This window comes from Phaenicophaeus curvirostris, chromosome 1, assembly GCF_032191515.1.
Source record: "Phaenicophaeus curvirostris isolate KB17595 chromosome 1, BPBGC_Pcur_1.0, whole genome shotgun sequence".
In the NCBI taxonomy this organism is placed as follows: Eukaryota; Metazoa; Chordata; class Aves; order Cuculiformes; family Cuculidae; genus Phaenicophaeus; species Phaenicophaeus curvirostris.
The window spans coordinates 91255516-91275092 of record NC_091392.1 but is presented as its reverse complement, the minus strand read 5'-3'; the positions used below and the strand labels follow the sequence as shown (position 1 = coordinate 91275092).

At 38.4% G+C, this 19577-nt stretch overlaps 2 protein-coding genes across 8 annotated transcripts in view; one reads left to right on the top strand and one right to left on the bottom strand.

The window, feature by feature from the left end:
* Window positions 1-19577, top strand: part of CMSS1 (cms1 ribosomal small subunit homolog) — a 240226-nt gene that overhangs the window by 118435 nt on the left and 102214 nt on the right. For 2 of the 5 annotated variants that reach the window (XM_069868225.1, XM_069868235.1), the window contains one exon: window positions 2598-2648. The exons of the other annotated variants lie outside the window; for them this stretch is intronic. In XM_069868225.1, coding sequence (XP_069724326.1) covers window positions 2598-2648 — 51 coding nt within the window. The remainder of the gene's footprint in view (window positions 1-2597; window positions 2649-19577) is intronic. 5 annotated transcript variants of the gene reach the window in all.
* The window catches only part of FILIP1L (filamin A interacting protein 1 like), a 153510-nt gene that overhangs the window by 114281 nt on the left and 19652 nt on the right, over window positions 1-19577 (bottom strand). The window lies entirely within an intron of this gene.

The following is a 19577-nucleotide window of genomic DNA, read 5'->3' as shown; positions in this document are numbered from 1 at the left end:
TCGGGAGAGTGCACAGAAGTGGTTCTTTGAATGTGCTTTCAGATTTTACATGTTCTTGGTATCCATTCATCAGTTGAACTCTCCCTTTTTAAAAGATAGCAGAAGGATATGGGGAATCTCACTAGCACAAGTGGAATTGAAGAAAATTGTGATCTCAGGGGTAAGCATTATGCTCAAAGGTTGAGCCATGAAGGCTCATGTGTCGAAGAAATACGGTTCATGTTTGTGATGCAGTGGGACAGCAGTGTAGTAGAGGCTTGTGCCCAGAGCCTTTCTTTCAGCTCCCTCTGGCTTTTGAGAAGGGTCCAGGCACTGTCTCTGCCTTGGGAGTTCTTGCAAGTCTTTCAAGACTCTACTTCTGTCAGGTCTTTCGCAGAAGGAAAGCCATTGTTCCTGATTCATTGGCGGTCTGCCTGTATCTTAACACACACCAGACCACACCACACCCCCCTTGATGGGCTGTCGATGACCATTTGAGCTCACTGCTTAGCTACCTGAGAGCCCTTGGTGAGCTTAAATAGGTAGATGGCTACAGGGTAATGCAGAGGGATTTTGAATGCACTGTTACAGTTTGGTTTCACAACACAAGAAAAGTGCATAATTTAACCATCAGCTACCTTCCTTCATTCTTCAAGTTTCTTCCTGGAAATCGGGGGTTTGTCTTGATTTTAGATAAGCCTGACTTGCCCTCATCTCCTGTGAATGATTGCTGCTGCCACCATTTTTCCATTTGAGAAGGTGTTTCCAGAGATAATCTCTTAAGCTTCCTGAGTGTAACTTTGTAACATTCTTAATTCGTACGTGTTATTTTTTGCTGTTTGTCTAGCTCTGGAAATTTCCATTTCCTAAATCCCTTTAGGAGAGATAGGAAAAAACCCACACTTTGTGAGGTTGATGAGGCACAGGTGGTGTATTCATGTTTCAGATCTTCATAAAAAATATTTTCCATTTCTGAATTTACTAAAATCTCGTTGTAGGTAAGTATTGGAATTTGCTGATGGTGGACCTGCTTTAACATCATATGAAGTTTTTTCTATTGTAGTGATCCTCCTAAATGCACATAAAAGATAACAAGAAGTCACAAAGCTTAGCACGCTATACTGTTAAGAAGCTGGTTTGGAGAACAGGAAAGCTCTTTACGTTATTCCACTTCATAAAAATGGAATGAATCTATGTAAAAGTACTGGATCTGGTAGTTCTCCTATTGGCTTCTTCTTCTAGGAAGGAAGAACTTTTATCTGTGTGTCTGGCTGTCATTCCCAATGATGGGGATGTACCTGTTGAGAAACTGGGATTTTGATGATAATAAATTACAATAAATTTCGTGAGAAAGGCTTCCCAGATAGAAGAGAGAGATCTTAGTGTGAAATTGTGGACCTACTGAAGGCTTTTTGAATCCCAGCTGAACCACGTTTATTCCACTATTCTTACAGCTGCTTACTCTGTTCTGTGTTTTGGTTTTGTTTGTTTGTTGTTTTATTTTTTAAAGCAAATTATGGTTGCCTTTCCTAAACTTTAGTGTTGCTAACTTTCCTGTGTATGTTTCCATTGCCAAAATACTAGAAACCACAAAGGGCACCAGTGTAATAAACAAGAACAAATAAGGACAGTCTAAAATGCTGTTACTTGCAGATAGTGGAATTTAAATCTGAAATAAAAATTGTTTCTGTTTTTAGTATTTATTTTAGTTGCAGCTTTCTTACACCTCTATGAACTTCTTTTCTCCCACTGGAATATCAGTAAATGCTACTACTGCTGACTTGCAACTACTTAAGAGTTGCAAGCTTTAAAAGGAAGCAAAAATTAATACCTCAGATATGAGAATTAGTTTTATATAAAAAAGCAAATATTTTGAATTCTGAAAATTAGGCCTGTCTTGAATTTGTATGCAAGTTTCTCAGGAAAAAAATTGTAATTGTCATCTTCTGTTGAAAAATCTTCAAGTTTCTGCTTTTTCTTCTTTTCTCATTTCTTATTGCCATTTAAGATAATGGAATAAGCACCAATATGCTTACTATAATTGTAGTTATTTATAAATTACAAGGATTGGGCATATGGTTATAAAATTATTATAAAAACAATTTAGTCTGCTAGATAGTCTTCAAACTTCTGTGCAAGTGCCAGCAGTATGGGATCACGTTCAGTTTAAATTTGAGTCCTCTATTTAAGTTACTGAATTTCTGGTGGTCCAGCCTCTTCTTTGAAACCTAGACGATGACCTGTTCAAAGTCTGTGTATGCATGCTACTTAGTATGGAACTGCTCTGATTTTCTTTACAGACTCACCACTGCTGGCAAACTTGTTTTATGTTCCTATGTTCCGCTGCTTTAAGACAGGTTTCCCTGTGGTAAAACAGTTTCCTTTATTACTTGTTTGTTTATATTAGTAGTGGTTTCCTTCTTAAGGTTAATTATTGTTTCAAAGAAATTGTAATTTCCTGTTCTGGTGCAGCTTGTTTTCTTTAAATTTGTTCCACGTTGTCATGATATCTGTAAAATATTGTTTGAGAATTCTTTGTGTTTTGAAGGTGCAGTGCTCCAAGGGATGATTCTTAGTCTTATTGATTTTTTTTCTTCTCACTCTTCTTTCATTTTTAGGTAAGAAAGACTTTTGCAGTGATTTTTTTCTTTTGAAGAATTTCTTCTTTGGTAAGGTATTATTATATTTTTCTGTGTTCCTTAAAAAAATATAATTATTCTTTTTCTCTGTAATTAAGGCATGGGAGAAATGTGTGAAGAGAAGTGCTCTGCCCTTCTAAATACTCCAGCATGGTTGCTGGAAGAGAATTTGAAAATTTCAGTTAAGATGTTGGGGTTTTTCTTAATGATTTTCTATGTACAGGGTGACAGTACAAACATACAAGGAAGTTATTGACTATCACCTGCAGTAGTTTGAAGAAGTTTGAGAGAGATTTTCCTTTAATGATGCAAAATACGCTGCTTCAGATTTCCTGTGGAATATCTGCATTCTCCAAGACCCTGCCCAAGTATACACTGAAGCATATGTAGGTAGTAGTTTATCTATCTTTGTGAGGTTTGGCACTGAAAAAATCCACAAGACTAACCCTATAGCTTGGGAACCGAGAGTGGGAAGGCAGACAGAGATGGTTATGGAACGTGTTCTAATCTGTCACAGTGAAACAAGGCTCAGCTTGACCACTTCACTCGGTATTTTAGTGGACGTGTGTTCAAATATAGACACTTTCTTGCCCTCAGCTGGAAAATGTTGGTGTGCAAGAGTGAACAGTGAGTTAACATCATGTCAGCCCGCAGCAGTTTCTGTGAAGTAGTTTTTAGCTAAAAACTATCTCTTCCCAAAGATCACAACAATGCTAAAAAAAAATCCGTTTTTTTTGTCAGTAGAAGATATGAAAGCAAAAATGACAGAGATCCTCCACAACCTTTCAGAAAATGATCTTTGGAATTGCTTTGAATGTTGGCAACGTCATGTGCAGCCGTGTGTCAATTCAGAAGTGAACTGTTTTGAAGGTGCTTGTAGTTGGTTTTGTTACTTTGTTAAATAAAAAGGTACAGGCACAATCTTGGGTGGTTTTTTGGGGTTTTTTTGGGTTTTTTTTTTGTCAGATCTCATATAGTAGAATGGTTTGGATGGGAAGGGACCTTAAAATTTATCCAGTTCCAACCCCCTGTTGTGGGCAGGGACACCTTCCAGTAGACCAGGCTGCCCAAAGCCGCATCCAACCTGACCCTGAACACCTCCAGGGATGGGGCAGCCACAGCTTCCCTGGGCAATATACCCCCCAAAAATGCTAGACAGCAAAAAGTAGATAAGTTAAATGCTTAGTGTGACTTAAATAATGATTCAATAGAGTAATTAATACAAGTTGCAATACCAGCATTCCAGAACAGTTTGGAGGTTTTATTGTCTACTAACCATGTGGGGATTGTGCTGTGTTTTCCCCCTCTAGACCCATTGCTAACTGTAGATTTGGAAGCTTCCTGTTAAAAGGCTGTAGTCCCAAGGGACAAGATCTTTCATTTAGCAGGCCTAGAGACAACTTCTGATAGCAAGAGAATTGATATATTGTGGAGAGTAACACAACTATAAATATGACTTCCTGTGCATTAGACATATTTGCCAGTTGCTGGAAGCTTGAAAAAGGGGATCTTGTCTGGTTACAATTCACAATCAACCTATGGAAAAGAGTTCAGAACAGCAGTCCGTTTCTTTTATCAGGAACACTGTTGGTTTGTAGTATTGCAGTTCTGCTTTTTTGTTGTTTTTCCTACGCATATACAGTTTTAATTAATCAGTGAGAGGCCCAGGCATGAGGTAATGCTGGAAATCAACAATCTGAATCCTGTGATTCTTAATAGAGAACTAATGGAAACAGAAGTATTGCTATCTCCTTGGTCAAAGAAGTATGTTATTTGGACAGTATTTAAAGGCAGGCTCTAGGCTGCTGTGTGCATAATATTCCTTTGGGGTTTATCTGTTTTTAGAAGACAAAAACTAAAACAAGAAATAGTGTAATTCATACTGAGAAATAATCCTGAACTTTAAAATTCTCTGGCATCTGTGTTGTCACAGCTTAGTCAGAAGGACCCTCTGTGTAGCCATCTAGTCTGGTCCTCTGTGTAATGTAATGCAAAAATCTCTTGCTTATTCAAACAGATTTTACGTGGGTTTTAGCCTCTAATAAAGTCAATGCAAGTTGTGCGAATTTTAATTTTCTCATCTTAAATATGCTTCTTCCTTGCCATTCCAAGGCAATTAGTCATGTTCTTAAATGAAATGTGGAGTTCAAAATGCTTTATTCCAAGAGACAAAGCTTTTAGTTGCCCAGAAATGGTTGCATGGTGTATATCTCATCTTGACCACCACCAACACTACTGTTTCCCAGGTGGCAGTGAGGAAGAGGTGGGAGGCAGTGTGTAAAGGAGGGTAGGGTAGAGAGTCAATGACACTGGTGGCATGAGGAAGAGTAAGGAAAAGGTACAAAAAAGCTGGCATTGCTGAGTCCCTGCTTCAGAGGAGTAAGAAAGCATTGACCTAGGATTTAAAAGGTAGGGTTCTTCCAATTTTTATCCACATATTAACCTTGACCATGTTCTTATTTTTAGGGTAACCAAACTTCAAAGAGACTCAAGCCCTTAGGTAGTGGCTCTCAGTTGATGCGAGAAACTTGAGAGGAGGACAGAGGGAAACACGGTGTTGCATCTCCTGTGCAAGCTTTGTGCTCTTCCTTGTGTGCTCTTTCTCTCTATCACTTTTGTAATTTCCTGGCAGTCTCTTTTGTTGGTTAAAGACTTAGTACATTTCAGAGTTTGAGGCTGAGCAAAGCTTTAATTACCACTCAAGAGCATTGAATTAGTTTCTCTGTCAGCTACCCTCCTCCATGCGCTCTTCCTACTTCTGTCTAAGCTGCCATGCAGTGTTATATACTCTACGAAGGACCAGAAACCTGGACATTGTGGCACTTGCTGTGGGCCACAACAGAAGCAGAGTATGTTGCATCAGCATGCAGTGCAAGTACATGTACACACAGCACAAGCCAGGGCCAGGTGAATCACCTCGCTGTACTGCAATTTTCTCTTTTCTGAATTGACAGTAGCTTGGGGGCAGGGAGGAAAGAAGAATTCACTATGGAAAAATACCTGTAGTTTTCACTTTGTCGAGATCAGGTTTTGTCCTTGTTTTATGGAGTTATTTTATATCATTCAGTTAAGAAAGCAGTTTATGGTCCAACATCCTCAGTACAGGTAGAGTAACTACTTTCTTTCGTCCGAGTTCTGTTCTGTGACTGAAAAGGGCCAAACAATCAATCTGTGTTTTCTGAAGGTTTTCATTATTGCATTGCTTATAATCTGGAAAAAAAATAAGCATGGAGTCCAGATTATTTATTTTGAAAAAGAAATTTAACTACACATATTCTGGGTTGGGCTTTTTTATTTCATCTGTCCTTGATTTTCTTATTATTTCCTGAGTTTTTTCTCTTAAAACATAAAGTAAAACTTAGTTAAATGTAGATGTCGATTACATCACTTGGTCTGTAGTACTTATATTTTCTACAAGGATATCGGTTTACTGCCAAAATATGACTCTAAAGATCAATAGCAAACAATCTGTATGAGTTTATACAAAAGAACTGAAGTATTTTAATTCCTTGAGCATTGTGCTTTAAAAGCACACATTGCAAAAATAGATTCTTTTAGAAGACTGCTTTCTTAATTTTCACTGTTGCTTTCAGAAGGATGTCCAACAAGTTACAGATAGGTATTTTTTCCTGAGAAATCTGTTCCTGCACACTGAGAGTATAGGGGAATCGTAATGGCTATGGCTCCAAATACTTGCACTCAGCAGAGGTCAGTCATAGTATTTCTGTCCACAAAGACAGTTTTCAAAAAATAAATAAGTAAAAACAGTCTTAATGTATAAATTTGATGCATTTTTATTCTAACAAAGAATTCAATTGGAGGTCTGATGGTTGCATTCTTGTTGAAGGGTATGCCAACCACGGTGGCTGTGATTGATGTAGGTGCATTCACCATGCACCTACAATAAATATTGTTATGCAATGCCTAAAATATTTAGTGTGCTTTGATTCCTTTAAACCTTCTTGGATTATTTTTTCTAAAAATTTGTGTATAAGAATTAAACAGAATTTAAAGAATTTAAGAAGTTAATGGTACTTTTGACATGTCTGTGCTTGGGTAAAGTTTTATAGAAGAAAATTATTTAGACGACATCATATTGCACTAGTAGCCATATCTCTCATTATTGTCTATTTCTTTGTTGTTAAGTGTCAAGATCCTTGGTCCACAGTCATTGTCTTTATAGTTCTTCTTATCATCCATGTGTTGGTCCATTTAGCAAATCAAATGTCAGAAGGGAAAAGTAAGGAGAGCTACTGAACGTCCCCTTATATTTTAATCTAAGCTTAAAAAATTACACACACATCTCTCAGACTCTGGAAGGAAAAACATACAGGTTAGGAATGAATCCTGTCTCTTTTGTTCAGCTCGTGCTTTTTATTAAACTCTTCGGCTCTTCACTTACACAGTAACTGATAGTGAAGTCTTCACAGCATTTACAATTCCAGAGGCATCCTGGCTATCTACAGATAGTGATGTTTGATAGCACTGTTTTTTTTTCAGCTTTAAATGTTTAAGCATGTCATAGCTTTTAGATTTGAGAGAAAGCACACATTCTAGAAAATAACTGAGAAGAGAAAAGCAGGAATTGGAAAATTAAGAATTGGAGAAGGTAGGAAAGAAGGGCAACTCAGGTAGCCAGGGTTCTCAGCTTTGTGCTTATTGCTGACTGTTTCTTAAATCTGGTGCTTGTCTCTTGAGATTGTGAGAATAACCTTCATTATTCTTAGTGGTTTACCCACAACAAAGTTTTGTTCTCCTTTTACAGAGAACTTGTCAAAATGCTATGACGACTGGGCTGGTTTTAGACAAACAGACCCTGGCTCTGAAAAGACAGTAAGTCTGCAAGTCAAATGTGGAGGGCAGCCATTGGCACTGGAAGAATTAAGAAACCACAGATTGTTTTCTCATTGGACGAAGAGCTTAAAGCAACGTAAAGTTAATTGAAGAATTCCTTGAAAGTGAAGTCAGCCTAAAATAAAAGCTTAGGGGTCTATAATTTACTAAATATGAAAGCTTTGTAAGCAGTAGTGAACCTAAAAGTTTGAAAAGAACATATTTTAGTAAACATATCTGGCTTGTGTTACAGACTGTCCTGTTTTAATTATTTTTCCAAATAATGTAGATTTGCAGTAGGATCTCTAATTAGGCAAGGTTTGATTTATTGAATTGGCCCCGTATAAACCATGATGTCATGCTGTATTGCTCAAAATTACAGCTCTGCTCTTGCAGTTTAAAGACGATTATTTTTAACTTAGGAATATTTCAGTTTTGTGCGTCTTGGATTTTGGCTTTGTGAACTTAAGATGTTCTCTGCTCCCCTCCTCCTCCCTCGCCCAGATCAAAGCAATGTGCTGTAAGGTAACCAGAACAAAACACATTGAAATGGACTTCTGGGCACTCTTGGCTTCAAATGTTGTTGGTAAATAGGAAGAAAGGCAAGAATATTCATGCTTCCTGTCAGGGAGGTTGAGAAATAGGTACAGTAGGTTTTGAACCAGTTGTCCAGATGCTGATGCTGTTCCAGGGCAGGAGTGCTTCATTTAAGTCTCTAAAAGGTTTTAGTTTTCTTTTGCTGATGTAATTGGAGACAAAAGAAAAAAGGGAAACAGAAAAAGGAGAGGAAAAAAAGAGAGAGGGAGGCAGGTTCTGCACTGGCTGTTATTGCAGGTAATTATTTACTAGGAACAGGAACTCTCAGACACATGAGTTTTTCTCATGTATTGCATTTTCTGCATGTTTTGTATTTGAATAGGAAAGTTTGCCTTTAGTTAAACTCGGGCCTGTTCCAAATACCAAAGGGAAGGCTTTTCACAGGAGGATTTCTGCATTTCTGTGTGGAGGAGGTCTCACTTCTGCAGAAGTGAGCAGCATCCCTTCTTGCCAGCATCCCTGATCTGGACTTGTGGGCAAAGGGACAATACACAGCAGGGTGTGGAGAAAGGGAAGACTGTAAGTAAAGTCCAAGTATAGTCTCTTCCACCAACTTCTTTTAGCATGTTAAAAAGAGACCAGGCATTTCAGGGCAGGAGGAGCCTTTCTGTGGAGGTGTCAGGACTACTTTAGGCTAGGACGGAGCCTGGCAGCATACTGGGAAGGGAACAAGAATAAAGGCATGGAGGTGTTGCACTTATACTGGAGGCACTTAGTTACTCATAGATATCAAAAGGTGAGAGTTTTGTTTGGGAGGCAGTAGCTGTGGCAGAGAAAGACAGACTCCGTTTTCTAACAGAACAAGGAGAATTTTATCTTCCTGTGGATTTTAGAGAGAAGACTTGGCGAGCTGCCCTTGGAAATGATTGCAGTGTTTCAGGCTCTTGTAGATTGAGAACAATGCACATTGAGTCATCGCAAAGCTATACTTCTCATGAGGAGCCTTGATTACATAGCAGCTGACTCAGTTTCTGTGCTATAAATTGTATATATAAACTAGATTACAGCTTTAAAGACTCATAAAAAGCTGTGGGATTTCTTAGGGGGTTCTATAAGGGTATTCTTAAATGAGTATCACATTTTTAATATCACTTGTTGACTAACATATTGTTTCTAAATATGTAGCTGCTTCTAGTTGTTTTATAACTAATTTCAGTTTAGCTAATGAAGATTGGAGAGAATGCTGCTTGAGGGGAAAGAAGTTCATACTCTTTATGCTTCCGTGCCAGTGAATGCAAGTGGATGGGAAGTATATGTGTGTTTGCTAAGAAATGGTTATGTGTAGTGGAGAGATTTGATGTCTGAGTTCAGTTTAAAAATACGAATCAATTTGCTTGTTTAAACATGGTGGCAAAGTAATTAGCAGATAGTTGAAATGGATCTTGCCATAAGACCCACTCTATGGATCATCTTCTCTGTGTGTGGACACATGCATGCACATGCATTTCTTTTGTTCTCATTTTCTTGAACAAATCTGGCCATATACTTGGTACTGAAACGGAAGCAGTCAGACTTTGATGAACCTGTGACCAGCAGCACTTCAATTCTTTTTGATGTAATAAATTACTGATATAGGTTTAAATGTTTTTTGGGTTTTTTTTTTTGTCTTTTTGTCAGCTCTTTTCCTGACATGTACTCGCTGAAACTGGTGTTAGAACTTAGAGGAACAGTTGGCCTCTGAGAGGCATAACAGCCTCTCCATCACTTTACATCTTGTCAGTAAAACTGGACATTCAACCATAAGTGTAGGTTTGAAATTACTTACTGCGGACTAAAGATCCTCACTGTGTGATGAAATGGTCCTAATGGCCAGATAAGATAAGAGGACAATGATAAATGTCATGAGAAACTAACCAGGGAGGTGGGTCAGGAACATGCCCGCTGTGATACCTGTGGAATTGCCAGGAGGTTACCAGATGGAAGGTAATGGCACTTCCCAGGTACAGTACTTTCAGTAGCTTCCTTTTCCTTTTGCTCTACAATATAAATCTGTTCAGTGTCACATAAAAAGAAAAAAACCAAATCTTTTCAATAACACGTGCCTGAAATTATTTTCTTGTTACTGATGCCAAAAAAACAACTGGGATCACATTGTACAAAAGTACTTGAACAGAGAGATGGAAGTGATCAAACCTGGTGCACAGGAAGTCTCATGAATGTGAAGGCATGTGAATGAACATGAAGGTGTAGGGAGAAACACATCTGGTAGCCACTTCATTAATCAATGCTAAGGGACTTGTTCGAATAATGGGGTGGTCACATACAAGAACTCATCACACATGTCTTGTGATATTCCTTTACTCCCTCATTTTCACTTTCTCAGCTGCAATTGTTCTCTGGCCTGTTTCAGTTGGAATGAGCAGGCTCAACCAAAAAAAGATGCTCACCTGTGCTAACCCTGTCTTGAGTGGAAACAATTATGAAGTGATCATGCAAGCAGCTCAGCTAGCTTGAGGAGCGTTGATCTGCCTTGTGGTGCTGGGTGTGAAAGGGAGATGTATCCTCTCAGGAGAGGTTACTCCTGTCAGAGTATGCATGCTCACAATCAGTGATGGTTTCTGCTCTGCCTCTGGGGGTTGAGAAGGCAGGTACACATAGATTATCTGACTGCTGTATCTTAGTTTCCTAACTTGAAGATGGTTAGCAGAGAAGCCACAATGCCACATGTCAGAGTGCAGGCTGTATTAAAGCTTAAACAGGTTAAGTGGCATCATATTTAAAGGCAGATCATGCACTTATTGACACAGACTAAAAATAGCACAGCTTTGAGTTTGGTGTTTTGGCTCATTAGTGGTTATATGTGCAGTTCAGAAAGCAATGCTAAGGTGATTCACATTCATTAATTAAACCTCTAGCACCATTTGGGAGGTAAGTTTAGAGAGGAGGAAATAGAGATGAGTTCGCATAAAGGTGGAGAAGTAATCTGCTCTGGAGCTGAAATTAAATTTTGGCTCCAGGCATCGTGCCTCTGGAAATTCCTTAACGACTCAAGTTTCATCTCAACGCTGTCCATTACAGCACTGTAATTTAGAGTAATTTATAAATCTGTGTCAGTAGTGGAAAGCATTTACGTAAACCACATCCATTAACAGTAAAGAAACTGCCATTAGATAATTAAGTAGTGAAAAGATCACACCATCAGTAACATGAGTCAACTGTCTAAGAAAGGCTATTGCTTTTTTATATCTGACTTCTGAGCTTTGAGGAACAGATGTTTTGGACCAGTGTCCATCTAGCTCTGTATCTCATCTCTGGCTATAGCTCTTAGTCATAGAAGGATTAAGAGGAGCAAGGCAAGCATATGGTAATGCTTTTTGTTTTCTTTTTGGTTTTTGCTTTTGACCATTTCATGCTGGTTTTGGTAGTTCTGCTCAAATTCTATACTAAAATCTGTTTTCGGCTTTGAGTTTTGGAAATTAGGCATCACTTTGTCAATATATCCACAGTAATCTGTCTTTTCTTGTGAGCAGTATGACTAAGCACACTCAAGCCACACTCAGACACATTTTATAACCGCCATCTGCTATTGGCATGTTGCGATGCATGCTTGCATTTGAGAAGTTTCTTTTACAGCAGGAGAAGTTCACCTGTCCTCTATAACCTAGAAATCTCCAGAAAAGTGGTGAGTCGAATTAGTGTTTGTTCTTTTATTCGTTCTATAGAAGAATTAGTGGTTATGGAAGCTACCAAAAGACTCTTTCCTGCAGGGATTTGAAGGGAGATAAGGAAGGCCCTTTTGTGGAAGAGATTAATTTGCCTCTTCCTTTCTTCACAGAACTCTGTAGCTGCCATTTACCATGGGTAGGCCAATCATTTATGTTAGCATTATGACATGCTTGCAGTGAATTGCTTTGGCATTGATCAGTGGTCATCAGATCCGCTTTGTTCTCTTTGAGATAAGCTTTTTATATCTTTGAAGTTCTTCTGTGAACTTTGTTCTTTAATGAACTTTGTTCTTTAAGAAAAAAAATCATAGAACTGCTTTATTAAAAATCACAAAAGTAGGTAATTAATTAAAAAATATTATTCTTGTAAGACTTTAAAATATAAGTTAGGATTTTTTAAAAAGCTATATTTGGTTATCTATGTCTGCTTTTAAATGTTGGTTGAACAGGGGAGATCAGAAAAACAAATTTCCCTTGGTTTTTATTGCAGGGCACACGGGTCAAAACCCCAGCATGTTGTCCTCAGAAGAAATAGTTTCATTTTTCCTAATGTGGACATGCAGTACTAAAGCTTGCTGGTTTATGACTGAACGGTACTAAAATGCTGTTTATTGTCAGTCTTTTCACATCTGAGTCATGTTATTTAATCCAGATTTTCTTTGAAACCGTTGCCAGATATGCAGTATGGATGAATGCTTGGAGAAACCAATGGGTGTTAGGCATTCTGATGCTTTTCATTGTTTACAGTAATCATGAATTTGATGTGTGACAGGAAAATGCCTATTTGCATTCTCTGTCCATTTAGATTTACAGATTGAATGAAGGGTATAGTTTGGTTTTTTTAATTGGGAAATACAGTAGGATTTTTGCTTTGCTTATGCTACGCATTTGGAAACAATGTGTGTTAGGTTGGTTTGAGGAGGTGCTTTTGTAATCAATGAATATGTTTGTTCCTTTGTTTTATGTGATTCTTTCATGCAGAGGCAGGTGAGAAGAGGAGCATAAACAAGGATAATGAACTATGTATACTCTTCTTTTACATTTCATAATCCCATTTTCTTAGTTTTTATTGGCGTAAGCATAAGAATCGAAAGGAAAAGTGATCCTGTAAAAATATGAATAATCTAAGTTGGTTCCTTCAGTAGACTCTTGAAAACCTGAGTACCCCTACCTTATGTAGATATTAAAGACAGAACTATGACTTGTGTCTTTCTCTCTTAAGTTCCTTCACAGTGACTAATCATATTGTTGTTTTTGTCCACCATATGCTTATTTTAGCTAACGTTATTCATAACCGTAATTAACTGCTGGCAGTAACACTGGCCGGTGTCTGCTATAAAATGGGATTTGCTTTTATCCATAAGTTGTCATACGCTTACAGCTTGAGCCTCCATCTGTGTTAAAGTTCTTGTTGTTCCTACTGCTGAGTTTTCACACTTGGAACTGATACATTGCGGAAGAAGCTAATACAGACTCTGCCACTGCCTTCTTCATGAGGAACAGTCATTTGGATGGAACAAGCATTTTGCTAGGAAACAGACTGGCATTTGGTTTCTTTGCGCCTTCATCCAAATCCTACCAACAAGCCCAAGCAGGAGGAGAAAAAAAATATCTCCTGAGTTCCTTTCAAATGGTGACACCCACTCTTTCTGCAAATAAACACCAACAGATCTTGATTTTTCATGTGTAAATTAAAAGCAAGGGGACTTCTCATTCCATCAGTCAAATTAAGGGGTTTTATGTGCTTTGTTGCATCCTGACCTGGCACAGGTTGGTTTTGTCCCTTATGCATCTCCCCTTTTTATGAAAAGTGCTTCTTTTCCTTGTATCCCTTACTATAGAAGGGTGATGAAAACTTGAAGAGGGGTGTTGATACCTGAAAATTTGTCTTTTAGCTATAGGAATTAAATCCAGTAATAGATACTGCCTCTTTCCAAGAATCTTGTTGTGCCGGCAATTTGTGAAGTATTCCAACAGCTTTTATATGGTCTTGTATGTGCTAACTTCTGATTTGTTTTTCTTGTTTCTAGACTTAGTATTTATCAAGTAATAAAAAATCAAAGAGGTATACCCAAGAAACAGGAGTTTCATTTCTGATTGGAACATGTGTGCCTAGTCATGACTGCAAAGGTTATTTTTTTCTGTTTTTCTTTATTTTAAAGTCATGCTAGAACATAGCATATGCTGTAATACTTTTCATTTGTACAGCCCTGCATCTGATGATTGCAAGCTGCTCTGTAAACATTTTTGGCTGACAGTCATTTTTCAGAGTCTGGAGCCTTTTCCATTTTTGGTGGGAATGTGGCTAAGCAGTTTCCTCGGGGTCACCCAGTGTATCAGCTGGAGTGTAGTGGTAACATGGATCTGTATAACTTTTGCTTTTTTTGGTGTCTTAATTGTATTCTCTGCATTGCATAGGATAGCATAGTGCAACATACTTAGAAAAAAATCCTTGGGCTTAGAATAAAAATTCAGGAGAATAACTTGAGAGACTTTGGAATAATTCATTATTATATCCTTGTACATTTTTTAAGATAATGACCATTGAGAGTAATGGATTAACTGGACTATACTAGCAGTCTTACCAAGATAACTTTTTTGGACTTTTTTAGATCACACGCACACACACAATATGTTGCATATGTGTAAACTCAAGCTTAGGATCACTTCTGAAATTCAAGAAAAGAAAACATGAGGATAAGAAGTTTTGGTTTGTGCAGTTTCTCTTTTTCGTTTTTTTTTTTCTGATGGATACAAGTACAATACTTTCCCTGTTGCTAAGTGTCAGAAAATCCTGCATACAACAAGGGTGCAAGGCAGAGGGGATTTTCAGTAACTTAACAACAGAAGAACATTTCAGTACTAAGTACATGAGGAAGACTGTATGGAAGAATTTTAGACTCCTTGATAAAAAGGTGCATTTAATAAGATGGGTGTTCTTCCATTTTCTCTCTAATTCTGGTAATTTACATGGACCATTATTTCTATTACTATTTTCAGTCTGTGTTTTTGAAAAATATCTTCACTCCCAGTAATACTTTTGGCTAGATTGCATTCCCTATATAGAAAAATAACTTGAGAGCTTCAGGTCATTTAATCATGTAATTACAGGGGGTTTCTACATTACTTTTTTATGGGTAACATATCTCCTTAAAAAGTGGTTCTTCTAGTGTGTTGAGAATGTTTTGCAAAGATGAGTTAAATGAAGCGTTAGTTAAGAAGCAGTTTCTTGCACGAGAGGAAACAGCAGTTTTCAGACAGCAACTGTTAAGAAATTTAAGGTGTTTTGTTTTTTTTTTTTAAAGCTATAGACATTTGAAGGTGATTTCTCAGAACAGGTAAAACTTGCATTTGGAATATGCGTGACGTGTGTGTTTCATTGAGCAGTCAGCATAGACCATTGTTTCTCTGTTGTGCTCTGTGCAAGTTGAGGCTGTTTACATTAGAGGTTAAGGTATAGTTTAACAACTCACCCCTTCTGTATTAATTTTTCTTTCTTGCTAATACTAGTAGTATCATAGTAGAAACACACACCTCTTCCCTGTGTTACCTAAACCTTTTGGTGTCAGGCCATCCTCTTCTTTTTTGGCCAGGTCCTACTCAGGGTATCAGGCTGTGTTCCCTGTGTTCCCCACAGGGAGAGAGATATCCTTCCTCTCCCACCAGTTGACGAACGACTGTTGTTAGTGGCTTTCACATGGGTGAGAGTTGATAAGAATGAAAATGAAATCAACATAAATATATTTTACAGAAATTAGAGTGCTTTTTGATGTGTTTGTGTTGTTGGTTTCTGATAGTTTCAGCTGTCGTGTTTTAAATGTTATCCCGGTTAGATCAGGTACACTTTCAGACATAACATAACCCTATCACTGGGAAGATGCATTTCAATCTCTCCTCTTCCTTGTGGCCAAGCCCTTCTCACTTTCAGTGTTAAAATCATCTGGCCTGGCTCCTTTTCTCCTTTCCTGTCTAATAACGAATTTCTGATATTTTACTAATTATGTTGATAATAGGGTATTCCCCTAGACGTGCAATATTATTTATGAGGTGGATGGAAGTATTTAAAATCTTGCCTCACACACTCAATTGGAAAATGCTACTAGTATGTAGAAAGAGCCTGTTCTGATATTTGCTGATTTTTCCCCGACTAAGAAGAAATGGAGGAGATTAAAGTTAGGACAACAGCTGGGAATGTGATTGTGCATTGGTATTATTTTTTTTTCAGTGGCATCTTATCACAAGTTGCGGGTTTTTTTAAACCTTATCAGCCAGTCATCACACTGGTACAAGTCAGACTAACTCATTCCATCCTTGCCACAGACTGAGGACAGACTTTCTTTTGAGTTTCAAAGCAACTGCAAGTCTGTCTGGGGTGCCAGCAGCGCAATTGCATATCTCAGCCTGTGTAGTCAGAGCTACTTTAATTTTCGGTGCACAGTTTCCACTCAGTTCTACCATGGGGAAGAGCAGCGACTCTCTTCAAAGTTTCAAGGTTGCTGCATTCTTCATGACTTAAATTGGCCATTTAAGTTGGTCAGTGTCTAATAAAGGCTGTGAAGAGACTGTTGTGGGCTGCCCTGTGGTTAGAGTGGCAGTGGAACTCATTTTCTAATAGTCAGTCTCCTTTAGCTAGCCTGGATGAAAGCTGGTTGGTGGTACAAACTGAACATGGGTTGGATAGACTGCCCACTGGTATGATTGTGAAGAATTAACAGAGCTGGTAATGGTGTTCTCATTTGAGAAATCTCATTTAGAGTTTTACAAAGAATGCATAATTTGAAGCTAATGTTGTCATTTCCCTTGGCTATCCCACTTAATGTTTGGAAGATAGGTATGAATGTCAATTAATTTTCAGTAGTCTTAGCTGTTGCGAGTCATGAATGTAGAACTTGTTAGATTTAGCTTACCATGATGATTGTAATTGGCTGATTGTAATTACTGGTTAGAGGCTCCAGCAGGTTGCTAGTGGCATGTGCCTGTTCCCGAGTGCTGAGGGGTTTTCCTGCCAGCTGAATGTAGACTGAGTAAGTGGATTGAGGAGTTTTTCTCTTCTGTTTATGAAGTGATGTTTTAGATAAAATGGAGTAGTTCACAAGTGTGTTCAGCTTTGATTCTTGCAATAAAGATCCATTTAATTTTTCTTGTGGGACTAAGGCAGCACAGAATCGCCAGTGCTTCATCACACATTTTGAACTTGGCAAATCTGAGAAACTTGGGCTACTTTCCCCGTTGGCCTAGATGAAGGAAGGGCAGGGAGCTCAAAATTGCTTCATTTGCTGGTTGCAGTCTGAAAGGTGCTATGCTATTATTTAATAGTTGTTTCTCATGGATGAATTACTTAGTGGTTTTGATTTCTTTCTGCTCTCTTATGGTTTATAGTTTTCTACTTTTTCTTTTCTGACTACTAATTGCAGTATGTTTTTGAACGTGTTACATGAAGTCACTAAATAAAAGGAAAAAAAAACTTTCATATATGCCAAATTTTGCTTGCCAACAACTTCGGCCATATGACCTGTTTTAGGGAGGGTAAAGAGGAAAGCAACCTCCTCCCTCCATGAGTTCTGGATTATGATAAATGAGCTGCTGTATTATAAAGACCATAACCTAATGGCCATACAGCTAAGTATTTGCTTGAGAGTTTATTTAGTACTGCTTTCTTTCTTTTATAAGCTACAGGTTTCTTCATTGCATCTTTTTTTCAACTGTTGGGTCTTCCTAAACTGAATAATCTCAGTATTTGTGATGTTAAAGAAACCAGAGTGTGAGGTCAGAATTTCCATTACATATTCAGAGAGGAATTTCAAGGAACAATGCCAAAGTCACTTAAAAAAATAAATTTACAGGAAAGATGACTCATCAATCAACAATTGCAGTTCTAGAAAATAGAATTGGTTGTATGTGTTCTGGGTACAGACAGAGACAAAATGCACCCGTCCTGACAGGCAGGAGTAGCTCAAGGTTATTGCTTGTTTCTTTCCAGAGTTTTTTTACCTTGACCTCAGCTGCTTTTTCACCCTAAAAGGAAGACTCTAAGTAGCACACTGCTTCAAGTTGCAGGCATTATTGCCTTCTCAGAGCTACAACTATCCAGCAAAAAGAAAAAGATTTTCTGGCTTCTTGTGGCTTGCACTAATTTGTGAAGGAACTGAAGGACCAGGGGAACAATCTCCTCCTATGCTTAACATCTCTTGTGACTGTAATAAAATTAACATGAGGCTAGCTGAGAGACCAAAATACCACATTTTATACTTGATGGAGGTGACAGACATCTGCTTTGGAATGCAGTGAAATATGGGCAAAGAAGAGGTGATAAAGGAAAGTTTTCTTCCTTCTAGAAAACTGAATGAACAGCATGCAGGAGTGAAGGTCCTTCTGAGGTTAAAGTCTGAGCTACGGTAGCACTTCTGGGAGACTGAGGCAGGGCTGCTGCCTGTGGTATTTTGTGTCATGCCAGCCCTTCAGTGGAGAAGTCACTTCTCCAGTGCTTCTTCTATTCTCTTCCCCCTTGAGCTGCCTAGTCCTTTTGCTATGTTAACATTGCATGTGGAAAAAGGTAATGAGTGCTGGGACTTTAAGTAGACAGCACCAGAAATAAGTCTGCCACATCCCAGGAGGAAGGGAAAGAAATGGTGTAATCGCTCACTGCACCTCTCGCAGATGGTAGACTGGATAGTCTGCACATGAGGAACCTTGCAGTATGTGCTTTTTGGAAGGTGACGGGGACTGCAAACAGACCCAAAGCCGTATGTGTTTTACTGCATTTAAACCTGATTCTTCTCTATCATAATTCTGAAGCTGTTATGGCATAGTTAGAGCTCACTTCACTTACTAAAGCAGATAGTATTTAACAGTGTGTGCAGGCTGCTTGTTCGTACTGAAGCCTAAACCTGGCAGAGGCATGGGGACATCCTCTCTGTCAGGATTAATGAGTAGAGTGCTACAGTTAGAGGGCTGCACTTCTTCAAGTCAGTAACTTTGAAAATACTTGTGAGAAGCAGTTGAGACAGGTCAAGTAGTGGACCTGCCATTGAACTGTTCCCTGATTCCTACCACTGATGTCAAATGCGTTTATAGCACGACATTGCGGTGCTTGGTGAGGGCAAGTCTGTGCCACATGCTGATGCTGGAGCCCCTTTTGTAAGGCAGAGTTCAGTGCATGTCAGCAAACAGCTCATTTTAGGTTACTATGGATGAGGGCAGTGGTGATGTGGTTGAAGAGTCCTTTTGAGACTTAAATGGAAGTGCTGAGGAAAACAATGTATTCCTTCATTTTATTCCCTTTTGATTAAGTTTTATCCCTTCACAGTCTGGGTTTTTTAATTTTTTTTTAAATGTAAGTGCTAGTATGGAGAACTGGGTCATGGATGACAGATCTGAGTGACAGTCATAATACTTGGAGGTTTCAGAACACAGTGAGACCCATCTCTTGGCTTAGCCTCGCCTTCAAGGGTGATAAGGGAACAAGACCAAAACAGCTTCTCCCACTCATCCGCAAGAAATATTCGCTTTTATCCTTAGAGGTTGCAGAGCCTAGCAACTATCTGTCTGTTTTATTTTCCTTAAGATGCTGTGATACCATGGTGATGAGTTATTAATAAAACTACAGGCAGATGGAGAGAGCTTTTAACTAACTTCTTGGTTTGGGGTTGTTTTTTCTTTCCATGCATCCGAGAATAACCATATATGAACAAATGTCATGATTTGGTCTGTGGAGCAGAGTGTCTGAGCATTTAGCACAAAAATACAACTTAATCTGCAAATAAATCAGAGCAGACTTTTTGCTTAGATGTCAGGATACCGTCATGTTTATGGAAGAGCAAGTAATTTTAAAGTGCTGCATGCATTATTTTAAATATATGAATAT